This window comes from Mastacembelus armatus, chromosome 3 (genome assembly GCF_900324485.2).
Source record: "Mastacembelus armatus chromosome 3, fMasArm1.2, whole genome shotgun sequence".
In the NCBI taxonomy this organism is placed as follows: Eukaryota; Metazoa; Chordata; class Actinopteri; order Synbranchiformes; family Mastacembelidae; genus Mastacembelus; species Mastacembelus armatus.
In genome coordinates, this window is record NC_046635.1 from 23182188 (window position 1) to 23198987 (window position 16800).

The following is a 16800-nucleotide window of genomic DNA, read 5'->3' on the forward strand; positions in this document are numbered from 1 at the left end:
TTGGAAATGGCTGGAGAGCATTTGCCTTTAAATAGACAGTAATTAAATCCAGTCACATCACAGTTCAGCACCCTCAGCCCAGTGATCAAGAGCAGATATGTCCTCTGATACTGTCTGCTCTTGTGCAACCAGGGCTTTTTATATCACCAACAGAGTGCTGAGTTCTCTTTACCCTGTTATGTCCCAAGCTATGATGCTAACCCACGTGTAACTCGGCTTCGTTCCCAGCTGGCATTCCAGTGTTCTGTAACACTGTGCTGAGGCAATATTTACCTTCAAGAGAACGTGTACTTGAAACACAGCCGAAACTCTGTGGGGTGGGTGGAGTGGGAGGAGTAAGGAAGGGGCTGAGGGGTTGCTACTGTGCACAGCATCAAAACTTCCCACCCACCCAAAATCCTCGTGTTGACCCGGCCAACCACCCACAGCCTCACAGCAGCAGCCCTACCCTGGCTGACTGCTACCTGGATCAGAGCCAAACCAGAGCCTGAGCAAAGTGCCAAGAGCAAAGGAGAACGAGAGAGAGACAAATGTACTGAATGTGAGTGCAGAGGGAGAGAGCTAGTGAGCATGAAAACATTGCGCTTCAGTCTGGCCCTTTGCCAGGACTCACATACGAGGATTTTTAGCCACAAAAGCCAGTTGCCAGTCAACCCTCCACAGAGTGAAGTGTCTCACAAAGATACTGCTGGAGAGGTTTATCCCACAGTCAAGATTAAGCAGTGGGAGGCTGGACTGAAAAATCAGAACACTCAAAGGGAAAGCAGTAAATGGAGAGGGGGTTTTAGGTCACTGTGTCACTACACTGTTTTGGTTATGGAGCTCTGTGTAAACTCACTACATTTAAGATAGGGCCATTTTTAACAGAGACGAGGCTTTTCTAAGATATAACATCCAAAAACACGGTATATGGACTCATCTTGATTTTATACACATGAACAGGAACTAGCAAGAGAGATCATATTTCTCCTATTTTAGCTTCTCTTCATTGGCTCCCTGAAAAATACTAAATAGTATTTAAAATCCTTCTTCTCACATACAAATCCCTTCATGATCAAGCTCCTTCATACCTTAAAGACCTCATAGTACCATATTATCCCAATAGAGGACTTCGCTCTGAGAGTGCAGGTTTACTTGTGGTTCCCAAAGTTTCCAAAAACAGAATGGGAGGCAGAGCCTTTAACTATCAAACTCCTCTCCTGTGGAATCAGCTCCCAGTCTGGGTTCAGGAGGCAGACACTCTGTACTTTTAAGGCTAGGCTTAAAACCTTCCTCTTTAACAAAGCGTATAGTTAGGGCTGGCTTCAGGTAACCCTGAACCATCCCTTAGTTATGCTGCTATAGGCCTAGACTGCCCGAGGACCATCGGTGCACCGAGCTCCCCCTACCCCTCCCCTCCCTTCCCTCTCCACCCCCCTCACATGTATATTCCACCACTGAATGTCACTAACCTTGTGCTCTCTCTCTCCCCTAGTTTGTGCTCTCTCTCCCTCTCTCTCTCTGTTCTCTCTCTGTACCTTCTGCAGGTGTCCCCAGTCCTGGAGATGTATATCGCTGATGTGCAGTTACTGGCCCCACAAACCTGCAGTGTCTATTTGTTGTTTATTGTTGCTGTTCTTTTCTCTCTGCTCTATCCACTCACCCCAACCAGTCGAGGCAGATGGCCACCCAAACTGAGCCTGGTTCTGCTGGAGGTTTTTTCTTCCATTAAAGGGAGTTTTTCCTCTCCACTGTCGCCAAGTGCTTGCTCATAAGGGATTTGTTGGGGTTTTTGTTTTTGTAAAGTGTCTTGAGATGATTTGTATTGTGATTCGGCGCTAAACAAATACAACTGAATTGAATTGAATGAAACAAAGATGTCTTTATTTTAAGGGCAAGGCATAATTGGAAAAACACCAAAATAGAAACCAATCTAATTAGAAGGAAATGGTGCAGCCAGGAGTCTACACACACCACTAACCTGTCTGAAATGATCGTCAAAGCCCCAGTCAGCTTGTCCATTGGGAGAGGTAGCAGATTGAGGCCCTGCAGGAGACAAGCCCTCGTCAGGCTCCTGCTTCACTCTGACGGGTGGTGATGCAGACCTCTGGGGTGCCGAAGCAGAGTAACTGCCAAATGGACGGGCCGGGATGCGGGAGGCGCTCTGCTGCAAAGCAAGAGTCTGCTTGCGGAGGAACTCAAGGCCACTGGCACTTCCTTCGTCCTCATCACTGCCCTCATCTCCCTCTATCATCTCATTGTCATCGTCCTCATCCCCAGAATCCCGGCCTCTGTCCTCATCATCCTCCCTTTCCGAGTCCACACTGGTCTGATTGGAAACCCGTGGAGGGAGCCCACCACCTGGGATGCCTCCAGCCATCCCTTTGCCCATGAAGCTGGCCCCAGAGGCGCGGGCAGCTGCTAAGATGGCATGCTGGGCGGCAACCTGCTGAGCATACATGATATGGGCCTCTCGCAGCTTCCTCTCCTTGCGCTCCATTTCCAGTCGGGCCTGCTGCTGGCGCTGGAGCTGCTCCATCACTGCCTCCAGCTTCATTCCCCCTGTAGAGGTGCTCTGAGGAAAGGCCACACCAGGCTCCTGAGACATGCTGGGCTGCGGGAGGTAGAAAAGGAGTCAGTGATGACCTTTCCTAAGTTACCATTTTATCTCATTATACCAAATGAAATGAGACATGCAAGCCCCTCTGAATCTCTAAAAAAAAAATTCTACCTCCAACTGAAAGAAAGAAACCAGGGTTAAACATAAACTCCCACACATTTCAGGTAACTCAATCACATAATTTTCACCAGAGTCACACAGTAAAAACTTAACCAGGAGGCCTCAAACTTAAAAAAATGGAAAAAGTGCAGCATTATAGGAATAACGCTAAAGTATATTAAGACCCCAGCATGTGTGAAATTCACTAAGACTGTAATTAATGTGGCCAGGCTCATTAGAAAGCAGCCGGTCCAAACCTCAGCCAAAAGAGAGAAGTTTGAGAGAAGTAACACAGATTAAAATCCACACTAATGTTAAAGGAGGCGACATCAGAATGATTCAGTAGTGGAAAAACAAAAATGTTAATAATTCACTGTATTACTGTGAGTTCACATAACAACTGCACGATCATTTATCAAACCCTGTTACACGTTAAACCCCTTTATCAAAGCAAAGGGTGAATGACGCTGAATCTGTTTTGACATTAGTGATTAAACTAGTCCACCCGAGAAATTTCGCTGTTAGTTAAACCTGCAGTCAGCAAACACCTTTTCCGCATTTTGGCCAGATGCCCCAAGCTCAAAATACGTGGATAATGTATGCGTAATAAGTTTCAGGATGGGTTACTGTACAAACAAGCACAACTGGTCCATTTTGTTTTTCCAGAAATGTTTTGTGTTGTTGCTGTTAGACTGTGAAATTAAATAAAAAGTAACCTACCCTATGTTCCGATTAGCTCTAGCTTTCCCCTTTTTCTTTTGGTCAAAATAAGCTAGCTCAAAGTAAAGACGCTCTTTCGGCTCTTCAAGTAATTTTACGGATCAGAGGAATGTAAAGGGCCGCCAAGCAGGACCGCGACTCACCATTTGTGCCTTACTACTGCCTGAATTGTCCACCATCCCTCCTTCCTCGGCTTTATCCTCCTTCTTCCCTCGTTTCTGGCACTCGTTCAAACACTTGTAAACACACGCGCGCGCGCGCGCACGGGGGAAGGTCAGAAACAGCGTGCACGCACCTCGGAATGAGAGCGCGGACAGAAAGGCGCTGGCTGCTGTCTTCAACTCTCCAAGCGATTCCGACTTTTCTTTCCCCGCTGACTTTTCCCGATTTTCTTCTTTAATACAAAAGGGGACCAAGTGGAAAATGGCCTGATCTCATGTCTCAGAAAGCGCTGAGGTCACTCCCTTCACTCGCTTTTTTTTTTTTCCTCCCCTTCAATTGACACCCCCCGCGTGGCGCACGACCGCACTAGGCCCGCCCAGCGACGGCAACAAGTCTCACGGACCTTCAGTTGCGTGACAATCTTAAGTATTTGAATCTAATTTATTCACCTACGTTTCTTCATTTGAATAATATTTCATTTAGTGGTCACTAAGAAGTAAATAAATGTAAACAAGACATTGCGCATTGGGGAACCTTCTAAGCCGCACAATCTCAGCAAAAAGCTAAAGCGTAGAAACGTTTAAAAGCAGAACTATTTATATCGAGCCAAATAAAGTTCAGTCTGTTATCCTGAAAAGATGCATTAATGATTGACCCGCATGCTATCAAGTGGATATATTTTGGAAGCTACAGTGCATGGTCGGAAATGCATCTTCTCACTAAGTACTGCAAATACCTACATGCATAAGTTACACTTGGCTTGTTTACAGAATCACGTCTTTCTTTTAATACTATGACATGGATATGATTATGATGCAATGTCTAAATGAAATGCTACAAAACTCCCACGGGGAAGGTGCAATAGGTATTACATTGCGACTGCTGCACAGCTCCACGCTGCCCCCTTGTGGTCCTACCGTGTTCAAAATGTATTAAAAAAAAACTCAACATTCCATGATGGAAAGGCTGCATTCACATATTACATAAAATACTGTATAAAAATTATCATTGTCATACACAAGAAAGCATAGATAACTGTTTTATTTTAGAATGTAAACCTAGAAGCAATACAATAACATAAAAAAGATGATTAGTGTTTACATCATAAAATAACAGTATAAGTTCATGTATTTCGCACTGCAGAACACTCTATTCTCACAATGTTGTAAAAACAAGCAGATTGTCCCAATAGTTGCATAGTACAGGTGAGTCAAGTGTACTTGCTACTGACCACTGGTGTTAAGTGCAATATTTATGTATGTAAAACATCGTGCAGAGTCAGGGCCAGGGTCAGCATACAGCTCACACTTTTATCAAGTGACTCACACTTAACGTAAGAGTGAAAACGACTTTTATTCCTAAATCACCCACATTACAACCATGGAGTGCTGGGAGATTATGTACATTATCGGTGTTAAAGTAAAACTTTAAACATCCTATTTTAATTTGTGAATTGATCTTTTCTGTCATTTCCAGTCTATATCTTCTTCATGGTGGTCTGCTATACCATTTTATTTATCTGTTTTGAAACAAACATCACAGAATCAGAAATAAGTGAGTCTGCAAATAAGTACATTTATCTCCACCTAAAACCTCTACACTTTGTGCAGCTGTGCAAATTTTAAGATGTTTTTATTTTACAAATATATGTGAAAGGCAACTTCATTTCTAGTTGCACACACATAACCATAAATTAATGTCTTACTATATTTGTGATACTCCCTGACATAATGCATTCGCTTGCTCCTTAGCCTAACCTTAGCCAAATGTTAAACCTCAACCCTAAACTAAATCTAATTCAAATCTTAACCCTCAAACGAGGGCATGAGAAAGTGAGGCCTGGCCAAAACTTCTCACTTTTTCCCCAAAATGTTCTCTGTATTATACTCATAGTATTTTACTCAAAATTTTTCTCACCAAGATAGAAGTGCACACATATATGCAAAATATTCAGTGAAACCGGTCAGTCACTTTTTCAGAGTTTTTGTTTCAAATTTAACAATTAATAGTGAAATAAGACCTGGACTGTAACATGATATATAAAACTGAAACATAAAATATGTGTATTGTTTTTTTAAAGACTCCTCAGCACAGGCAATGTGTAGAAAATAAAAATAGACACATAAAAAGTATTCTTAATTCTATAGCCATTCAGACTGTTTTTAACTTGTAGCAACTTATTTTTAGTGTCTCCAGTAATTATGTAATGAATAAATAAATATGACAATCAAAACCTGCTTTCCACATAAACTGTAATGCTTTAAAGATGAGAGATCTTTTCTAAGACTTACATCTGATCCAAAATGCTACTATATTGGCCAAAAGAGGGAATAAAAACTGAGACAAAGAGTTTTGAATCTTTCTGTCACAAATTGTTTTCTAAAGCATGTATATTTTTATAAAATAACTTAAAATTTTAAACATATACACACACAACCTGCAAGATGACTTACACGGGAAGGTATAATACATTTTGCTTTTTTGCCTACAATCTTTTTGTAACAGCTTTTCTGAAAGCGGCAGATAATGGTTTCTGAAATGAAACCAATTTCTTTTACAATTCACAGACTAAAATGTCAGATCTAATTAAATGATGGTTCTGCCAATGGAACTCAGTAACACATCTACTTGCATTTTGTGTCATTTGCAGTAGTGTAGCATTTGATAATTGTAAGTATTTCTCAAAAAGTGGATACTAAACTTTGTAATAAGATTCTCTCTATGTGCATCTTATGTAACAGTGGAAAAGTTCTTTTTGGTATGTAGCCATTTACTCAATGTCAACTTGAAAAATGTAACAAATTGTTAGACAGAAACTAAAAAAATATTGAGCCAGCAGAAAATAGCCCCGGCCCAGAATTGTCTATAGTATTTCATTTCAGATTATTGAGACAGTTGATGAAAACAAAATTATCATTGTACATAAGTCATAAAGCAATAAAGTGATTTCAACCAAACATTACTTCAATTCAGTGTTGGAAAACATCCTTGTTATCTTTCTTAAAATGTGTCAGCTCAACGTGGAATAGCAACATTTGTAAGGACAGACAGAAAAAGAATAAATAAAAACAAAAATCGGCTAGTTAATGCAAAAGTTGGTGCTTTCATATAGCAGTTAGTATTAAAATTCACCATAAGGCTGGAACATTAAACATAATACATCACACTCTGATGCAGGTCGTGCTTAGTGGGCTACATATTTGTTCGCCAGTGATCAACAGACAGGAACCAGCTCTTCAAATGATGAATGACTGCCACTCTCTGAAGCAGTGGAATAGTGAGCATTTCATGTAGTTTATAAAAAGAAAAAGTAAAATAAAAAATTGGTCAAGCTCTGGGGTCACAGTGGATAAGGCTTGTTCTTACATCTCTCCGTGTTTTCAGGCAGGTTGAGCAGTCTGAGTAGTCGTCATGCACACAATCCTGCATCAACAGGCTTGGCTTCAGAGGTGGAAGTCCTCAGGTAGCACAGGAGTAGACCTGGGTTACAAAGAAGGCCTCTGGCACCAGTGATGGGGACTACAGTGGAGCCAAGCCTTTGTAAGGATAATGTCTCAGCACAGATATCATTGCATGGAGCAGGACCATCCCTCAGAGCAGCAGCAGACAGAGGAGCCCATGGCTTTGGGCGGAATCAGGTCCAGGTCTTCATCATCAGGAACCTCATCCAGACGGTAGCCGTCCTTAAGTAGCTGCCTGGTTAAATCTGGATGGATCTGGAGAGCAAAATGAAGGATCTCACTGATACGCATAATATCATAGATTATTAGCTAAATATGGTATAGTGTTGTTTGTAATGAACTTTTAATACACTAAGATCCTCTGGCAAAATAAACCAAACTTACCTACAACTTTACTTGAGCAGTCAGGCAAAAGAAAACATTCTTTGTGAATTTACATTGATTAATCAGAGAGCCAAATGCCTTTTGGGTTAAAGTTAATTTGCCAGTGCCACCATCTTCAGCAAATGAACAACAAGCAGTCCTGCAACAGATGGTATGGCCTCCACACAGCCCTAATCTCAAATTCATGGAGTCGGTCTTCTATTACATGAATAGACAAGCGACACTCAGAAAGCCTAAAACCACACAAGTGTGGGTTGAAACAAGCTACCTGCCAAGTATTTTGACAAATTTTGTGCAAAAATTCCAAGAAAAACTGGTGCTGCAAAAGGTTGTCACATCACATATCTATTTAGAGGGTTTTTTTGTTAACTAGACTTTGTATCAAGTTTTTGATAAATTTAAACAAAACTATTCATGGCAGTATTTTTGAAAGCAGCCTCACTTTACTATTAGTGACCAAAGCTTTTGCACAGTGCTGTATAACCACAAAACAAATGCTTGCACAGCCAAACAGCTATATTCAACTATGTCCCGCAGGGCACACTTACCTCAGCTGAAGAGTATCCTGAGGAATACTGCTCAAAATCAATCTCTTCATCGCTGTAAATACAGGTAGGACATGTTCTGTCATTCTGATATAAATTACTGCAATGTGTCAACTGGAAAAATGTTTAGGGACACTACAGTGGGGGAAATGAGAGAAATCTAACTAGAAGTGATAAATGGCACAATAAAATGGCTGCATAGCTGGTTAGTTGTTACACATGCTAAACAAGTCAAAGAATTTGTTTCTCATTCTTTGTATGGACAACTGAAACTACAAACCACATTTTTCCACTGAACATATTTTGCTGATAAACTGATAGTTTTACTTGTCCTCTCTCAACTAGACTGCATATATACAATTGCACCAAATGATCATTTTAGAGCAGTTTTATTTTAACTTGTGAGGAATTAAGGACATAACTATGAACTGAAAATTTCATATGGAAAGAACACGATACAGAGTGGTGGAACCTTACCTGTCTGAATCCAGTGCAACCAGTGTCTCATCAGCGTGCTGACTCAAAGCAGCATAGCCCTTATTATACTTGACCGTCCTTAAAAGAGAACAAGAAACTGTAAATATGCTAAAAACACATTTCTCTACTTAACAGAAGCAGCTTCCCCTTTCATTCTCACGCTTCCTTGTCTTACCTCTTGGCTCCTTGTCTGGGCTGTTGTATGACTGGAGGTCCTGGTGAGAGGGCTTTCTTCTTCAGTGCTTTCCTTGCCATCTCCCTGTGTTTCTCTAAGTAATATCAACAAGAAACATTTTTCATGTTAACAAGGACTGACCGGATAATAGCCAAGGCAAAAATCAATATACGAAGTTAATGACTTTTTTTTTTTTTGTTTGTGTGTTTATATCTGAATATAAGGACCTCAGTGTTTCTTCAGTTTAATCAATCAGGTGGCATTTGAAATGTGGCATTTCTCATGGACCTAAACAACTTCCAGATCAATGGAGGACAGAGATATAATAAAATAAGGGAATTAGGATCCATGCAATGAAATACATATAAAACATGACTGTTTTGTGCAGGAGGCTGCCCTGCCAAATGAATGGTAGAAGAATCACTGGATTTGTTACAATTACACTATACATACTGTATTTCAATGAAACCAGGGGATTTATTGTTATATCCTCTAACAAAATCACTAATGAATCTCACTGAAAAGTGGTGTAAAATTAGAGTGTAGAACTCCCTACACTCACTGTAGACACACACTCAGCAAGGAGTACTTCTTTTGGCATCATAATGTCCTAATGCTTAAACAGTATTAATGATATAGTTCCTGTTAGATGTTATTGGGTGTATTTGATGCATTTAATAGATTGACAGGCTGTTTGTGACACCACAAATTAGGAAAACAAAATTGCATGAAATACCATCATTTGTATGCCATACTTCTTATATAGAGATTTACTACAGTTAAATTTAGTTCTGCATTTTGCACTAATATACCATTATGCCCATTTCTGGATCTGTTTTCACTGCACTGTATGAAATATGCCTTGGTCTTCTTCCTGTTTTGCTCTAACAAACAAAATCTTGAAAAGTTCATTTCAGTACATTCTATACAGTCTTAGTTCATCAGTCATATGACTCAGGCTAGTTTGCTGCACATTCAACACTCTTCCTTTGCGCCATTGAACACCTAAGAACAACAACTAAGAAAGGACTCTACTGACCACCACAGTGTTGATCTATTGTCTTATGTCATGAGTTATGATGAAAATGCTTACGCAGTTTGAGGTGAATGGCTGGAGCTCTGGACATGATGTAAGGTCCTCTTTTCTCCACCAGCCTGACGCCTCCATCAGCGGTCTTAGATCTTGTGCCACTACTGGGCCCCTATGGTTATAGAAATGAAAGCAAAGCTTTACCGCACATTCACAAACGATAGTGAAATAAAGATCATGTTAATAAACATGACAACGTGGTTATGCCGTAACGTTATGTTAAATAAAGGACACGCCGACAAAAAAGGCACATCGGTGTGTTAAACACTTTAAATTTTTTTGTTTGTGTGCTTATCTCCTGTTTTGTTTTATCAGTAACATTAAGTCATCCTGTCTGTCTCCTATGGTAAAGCCCCAGAGTTTCACAAGAAACACATTTATTTATTTATTTTTAGAGTAAAAGGCAATCAATTTTACCTGATTTTAAAGCTTATTACAACTATACTAAATATAATTTAAAACTTAGTTATACCTTACATTGTCCATAATAATTTCCTCAACATGCTTCATCTAACAGCTGCTGAAAATCCGACTCTAGCTAACCTCGTAACTACTATTTACAAAATGTTAGCGTTAGCCCGACTAGCTTTAGCCAGCATTTAGTTACCGACAAAACTTGTGGCTCCTGCTGCGTTTCCAGCAGGGAGTCCTTCTCTGGTTCCTCTATGATGTCGTTCATCATTTCGACGTTACTTGTCAGAGTTTGTACCACCACACAGCCATCGTGGCAGGTGTCCCGCCGGAGAGATTACGTTGTTTTCTATAGCAGCAGGTAGCCGCTTCTGTTAGCCAACCATGCTAACATGCTATCAGTAGCTGACAGGTTACGCACTACTTCCGAGAAAATATTTCAAAATAAAATCCTGGCTTTGTGAACAATGCATACTGGTCGTCGGTGCATTCAAATTTTTGGATAAATGGTTGGTTTTAAGACATTTTAATAGTTAACCCACCTTCCATTTTAACACCACGCACAGGAAAGCTAATAAAAAATAATCCAGGAATAAGTCACAAGACAGGAAAAAACGATGGACATTTATTATATTACAAGTAACCCACATTAAAACCTTTATACTCGGCTGTCATAATGATCTGTTATAATGCCTCCCTTTGAATTATAAAGGCCATATTTCGAAAACGTGTGAAAGGTAAAGTTATTAAATTATTACATTGAAGACCAGTGCATTATTTCCCATGTACCCAGCTCTACAATAAACAATACACAGCCTTGTTGCGCCCTGGTGGGGGAGCGACCAACGTAAAAAATATATCCTATACTTGGCGTCTTTAGAAAGCTAATAAACTATAATCTGAACTATGACAGAGTGGAGAACTACTAAACTGAAAAGGCGCTTTCCACTGAAATATGACCTGCTAATAGTAGTTTTCAAAAGCGGGTCATCCTCAGGCTATGTGCTGGCAGACTCATCTTTTAACCTCAGATGGAAAAAAAAGAAATAATAAAGCATGATAAAATAATTTCAGTGCTATCTGACACTAACTCTGCAACTATCACTAAATTTGTCATTGTTCGCCTCCATATCACCATGCATATCACCATCTGACCGGGACCGACTGGCCCTATTTTATTCTGACTAGCTTTATTCGTTGTTTTCTAAACTGGCCCCACAATTATTTTTTGGCATTTTCGTTATCATTTTATTCGACAGCTGGTCACGGAGAGGTGGACAGGAAACACAAGGAAACCCGCAGGGACTGACCGCACATGTCTGGCAGCGACTCACTAACCTGTCTGGGCGATCCAACGCAACTTTTAACCGAAACAAATCTGGGGTTGTCAACCTGTTCAATCCTCCACCGGGCCCGAATATGCACCTTATGTACTGGTCGAGAGAAAACCAAGGACACCTTTCTCTCATTCACTCTTTTCCTTTCGTTCAGTCTTTATTTTTTCATATACTTTTTTTTTTCCCTCTTTTTTGGTGCGCCTTGGGGGTATGTGCACCGACCAGTGGCAGTTTGCAGCTGTTCCTTTGTTTTTTCTCCTGTAAATATGAGCCATCAGATCCTCTTATATTTATGTCATGGTTTAAATATCACCACTGTGCGCGGGGACCGAACCCTTTTCCACATAGTGCTACGAGGAGCCAGAGGACATTGAGCTGCAGGACTATTTTCAGACACAGCAAAAAGCTAATGGGCTGGGTGGCGCCCTCCCAACATTTACAGTAGCCTGATGGTAAAACTCTGTTTTGGAGAAAGCGGGTCCTATGTGTAACTATCCTCATCAGTCAATCTACCAACTTTTTATTTGATTATCATTTTCTAATTAGTTGGTTATTCTGCTAACAATGTCCACTGTATTTCTTCCAGAAAGGCTATTGCCTTTTTACATGAAATATGTGAATCACGGAGCCTTTCCAAACTCCTGTCTAATGACATTGACAGACGTGATAAACTTTATTCATCTTTACTGAATAAATCTCAACTTTTGGGTCATTAGATAAAAGTTTAGAAAGGCTGAAACATTTTATTTGAATTTGTAGGTCTAATTAGTCTGGCTGTAGCGTTAGTTTACTATATTCTGCCATCGGCTACCATAGTGATGTACAGCATTATATATGGTTTCCTTCTAGTGCCGCTTGTAATTGGAAACGTAACGTTAGTAGTTGTATCTTTTATCCGCAAAGGTGGCTTAGGCCGCCTATGCCGAAACGTTTGGCTAAAACGTCAGATCCAATAGAAAAGTGAACAGATAAACGTTACACTGTCTTTTATTTACAGGCGTTAATTCTGCACAAAAACAAACTGCTGGAAAAGAGTGTTGTCATGCTAACGTTAGCTGTTAGCATCTGCTCTTCCGCTGAGTTCTCGTCTGAAACAGCAGACTCCACCCAGGCACGGACACCGACCAACAACCGAAAAAGAAAAACTCACTGATGTAAAAACTTACGCTGCTGTCACACGTCCGGTAACCTGGCTCCAAATCCTTTCGGATGAAGTCTCACTTTCAGCACACGCGGAAGAGTGAGCCGCCATAACACCGGCGATGAACGTAAACATTGAGACGCATTCCACGCAAATCTACGTCCTGTCGTCACCGATTACGTCAAGGCGTCGTTCCGGCCATTAATGTGCTGTATTACATTAACGCTACTAAAGCTGAAGTAATTTCAAGTTTTATACGCACTGTTACTCCCCTGTGTTTTGACATGGCCATGTCTAATACCGTCGATCAAATGTTTAATTTCTTATTAAATGTATTTCTTAAATATAACGAATTATATCACAAAAATCTATTGTGTTGAACTCGTGAGAATGCTGGTCTGGGTTTCTTGACTTTTCTACTCGGGAGAGGGACACCATGTTCAATGTTCAACAGCACAACAAACCTACTGACCCAGGCTACAGTCATGTAGTCATTCTGCATCATGCTGAGGTGGGAGAGCTGAAGCTTCCTTCCCTAAAACATGTCAGCATTTGTTTTCTCTTTGAGCAGGATTATAGCAGCACGCCACAGTCGGCTGATTCACAAAATCAGAGGGATCCTTGTCTGGTTTTGGAAACTGCACAACCACGGCACACAGCTCAAACCAGGAGTTATTCTGCAGCAACAACTAAACCTCCAATCGTCTGACATCTGATTTCCTTTATCTCCTGCTTCTCTGATCCATCACTGGATTAAACCTGTTTGATACTAACTGGTCTCAGCTCAACTGGTGGAAGTAGCATTTCTGAACACACCAACATCAACACTGACAATACTTCAACATGGTGTTAACCTGTACATTTAAAGGTGATCAGCTCTTTAGAATAATTGCTGTCATCATCACCACTAGATGGAAAATTAAACTAACACACCCGAGGCAAGGTGGTGTTCAACAGCAAGTGCTTGTTGGACGCTGGGTTCTTCAGTCTCAAGGAAACCAGACTTCAGATTTGGTTGGTGCTCATCATTGCACATGCACCTAGAAGATCCTTTAAATATTTAGTGCAACATCATTTTCTTAACTGGAATTTTATCCAGAAAATCAACTAACATGGTTAATGTTGGATAGAAACCAGGCTTCCCAGAGCTGTCACAACCAACAACTAACACGAGCAGGTTAAGTTTTAGCTTAGGCTGTCACTCACCTTCCAGGATCAGTTTTCATGGTCCTTCTGAATCTAGATGTGGTCAACCTGGAATCTTTATATGGCAATCTTTAGAAGAGGCATTTTTTTTCCCCCCTTCAAGGACAAAGGTTATGGATCTCTGTCCCACCATCCAGCAGCCAATATGGCCTGTTTGTGTTTGTGCCGGCGAGGGAGGAAAGATTTGAGCTCTAGTTCTATGTCCTAAGCTGCCTGCGTGTTTCTGCGGTGGACTGGACTAACACCTGAGAACCTGGCACTCAGAGTTTAAAAGGCGGTGATTGACGGCTACACCCACTTCGACTGGCCTCTGGTTGATGATCGGCTCAGCTTTTTTCATAGGTCATTTCCTTTTCCCATGTTATTCATCGATTATAAAGAAATCCCAAGGTTTAGAAGAAAATAAAAGGCATTGGGTTTTTTTTTTTTACATTTGCTACACATTTTGTCATCTAATGTGGATTGTGAATTCAATTAATCATAGATAGATAGATAAGAAACCTTTATTTGTCCCACAATGGGGAAATTGCATTGTTGCAAAAGCAACGTACAAGTACACAGCAGAGTGCCAGAGGTAGCAAAGATGTGAGATAAATAAGAAATGAAAAATATTAAAAAGTACTAAGTGGCTATGGGTGTGCACAGTTTATGGCCATCGATGGATAAATAAATAAATATCAGGTAACGTGACTACAGTATATTGCACTGGTGTGATTTACCTTATACTACAGTATTGCACATGTTCATAGCAGATGGATGACAAATGTACAGTGTTAGTCATGTTCATTGTAGAGTCTGACAGCAGCAGGAAGGAAAGACCTGCAGAATCTCTCCTGCTTCACACAGCAAGGGGGTATCAGTCTGTCACTGAAGTTGCTCACCAGGGCAGACAGGGCCTCCTGCAGAGGGTGAGACTCATGGACCAGCATAGATGTTAGTTTAGCCAGGACTCTTCTGTCCCCCACCTCCCTCACTGAGTCCAGAGGACAGCCCAGGACAGAGCTGGACTTCCTTAATTTTCTTTGTGATACATTAACTATTATACTTTATAACATAATTACAATTATTTGTGATACATATTTGTCACTTGCAAGTGTTTACAACCCTGACATATGCACATAGAAAAAATTAAAATACAGCCAGGATGTTGCTGATGGTCCTGAAATGCTGCGCTTGATAGTGAACATGTAATATACTAATATAGAATAACAGAGTCATTGTTATTATTGGTACCTGAGAAGGCCAAAAGGGCTGCATTTTGCATTGAGGACATTATAACAATGAAATCAAGCCTGTTTTGGAAGTTTCGCACTGCACTTGCCACTAGATGGAAGCAAACTATGTCATGATTATGTTACTGTTATGTGGCGTTATAATGCAGAAATGTGATACCAACCTTCTAATATCAAAAGCACTGTCATCTGTGTGTAGTGCTTACTTTGATTCTATTTTTTTCCTATCCGTTCCCATCTGAAATTAGCATAAATATTTGACCAGTTACACCATTTATAGCCAGACCAGCGTTATGTAGTGACTGATATTAATTTAAATTGGTCATAGTTGGTTTATGTATATTTTCACAGCAGGAGAAGCATTGTGTTAATAGTGACATTATCCAAGTGCCCACTCTCTGTAAGTAGCCTAGTAAGCCCTTAAGAACCACTAATATTAGCTGGGAAAAATGAAAGTGAATGCATCATCAGTGGTACCTGTGCTTTTCCTAAATCAAAATGCCTGCTGTAAAAGAGTCCCTTATCTTAGAGGTCCGAAACCACTCCGCAATTTATCATTCACATGCACATGGATGTCAGCGACTCACTAAGCTAAGCTAGCGCAACTTTTAACCGAAAAAAATCCGGGGTTGTCAACCTGTTCCGTCCTCCATCGGGCCGGAATATGCGCAATACCGTCGATCAAATGTTTAATTTCTTATTAAATGTATTTCTTAAATATAACAATCTATATCAGAAAATCTGTTGTGTTGAACTCGTGAGAATGCTGGTCTGGATTTCTTGACTTTTCTACTCTTAAAACCCTAAAGGTCACGCTGTACTTGATGACACTGAGCAGCAGTGGGCGTGATAAACTTTATTCATCTTTACTGAATAAATCTCAACTTTTGGGTCATTAGATAAAAGTTTGGAAAGGCTGAAACATTTTATTTGAATTTGTAGGTGTAATTAGTCTGGCTGTAGCGTAAGTTTACGCTTCCGCTGAGTTCTTGTCTGAAACAGCAGACTCCACCCAGGCACGGACACCGACCAACAACGGAAAAAGAAAAACTCACTGATGTAAAAACTTACGCTGCTGTCACACGGTCTGACAACCTGGCTCCAAATCCTTTCGGATGAAGTCTCACTTTCAGCACACCGAGAGATGGAGCCGCCATAACTGGCGATGAACGTAAACATTGCGACGCATTTCACGCAATTCTACGTCCTTTCGTCATCGATTACGTCAAGACGTCCTTCCGACCATAAATGAGCTGTATTTTAATAAAACTAAATGAAAAGTCAATCGCATCCTCCAAACTATTTTAATTGAAATTCATTTATACCTTAAATCTCTCAGATTTGTCACAAAGACAGAGGCATTATATTTACCACCCATGAATTTTCATCAGGAAGTCTGTTATGCTTTATTGTTTTGTTTATTGACATATTTATTTGCAATTGCTATTTTTCAATAAAAAAAAGTACTGTATTATATTTTAAAGTTCTCATATGCTGGTTTTTAGAGACTGGTTTCACTGAGCACTGTTTCTGGCAATATGGATGTTAAATAGAAAAAGCCAGTTTACAGCCAGTTGTTGCCTACAAGGAACCCTTGAGCAATTTCGATGTCCTTCACAATTTAGCTAATTCTGATGTCAATAAGACATATCCCTGACAGTGTCTGGAATCAGCTTTAATTCACTTGAGAAGTCAAATTTAAACCTCTCCAGGTTTTACTTTGTGGCAAAACTTAGTTCTAATATGTTAAAAAAGATTGTC

The 16800-nt window shown here is 40.3% G+C and overlaps 2 protein-coding genes across 3 annotated transcripts in view; both read right to left on the reverse strand.

Moving 5' to 3' along the window:
• Positions 1-3892, reverse strand: part of LOC113122543 (AT-rich interactive domain-containing protein 3B) — a 48301-nt gene extending 44409 nt beyond the window's left edge. The window contains exons 1-2 of one of the 2 annotated variants that reach the window (XM_026293966.1): positions 3714-3892; positions 1961-2593 (exon numbers count right to left, since the gene is read on the reverse strand). In XM_026293966.1, the coding sequence (XP_026149751.1) occupies positions 1961-2587 (627 nt within the window). In that variant the 5' untranslated portion in view covers positions 2588-2593; positions 3714-3892. Of the gene's footprint in view, positions 1-1960; positions 2594-3561 lie in introns of both variants that reach the window. The other variant, XM_026293965.1, reaches the window with a different exon arrangement.
• Positions 3893-5710: 1818 nt separating this feature from the next.
• fam219b (family with sequence similarity 219 member B) lies at positions 5711-10529 on the reverse strand. Its single transcript, XM_026293627.1, has 6 exons — positions 10320-10529; positions 9716-9824; positions 8623-8716; positions 8448-8525; positions 7974-8025; positions 5711-7296 (listed from the first exon to the last, which is right to left on the reverse strand). The coding sequence occupies exons 1-6, from the start codon at positions 10392-10394 to the stop codon at positions 7147-7149; spliced, it is 558 nt and encodes a 185-aa protein (XP_026149412.1). The 5' UTR covers positions 10395-10529; the 3' UTR covers positions 5711-7146.
• Positions 10530-16800: the final 6271 nt, after the last annotated feature.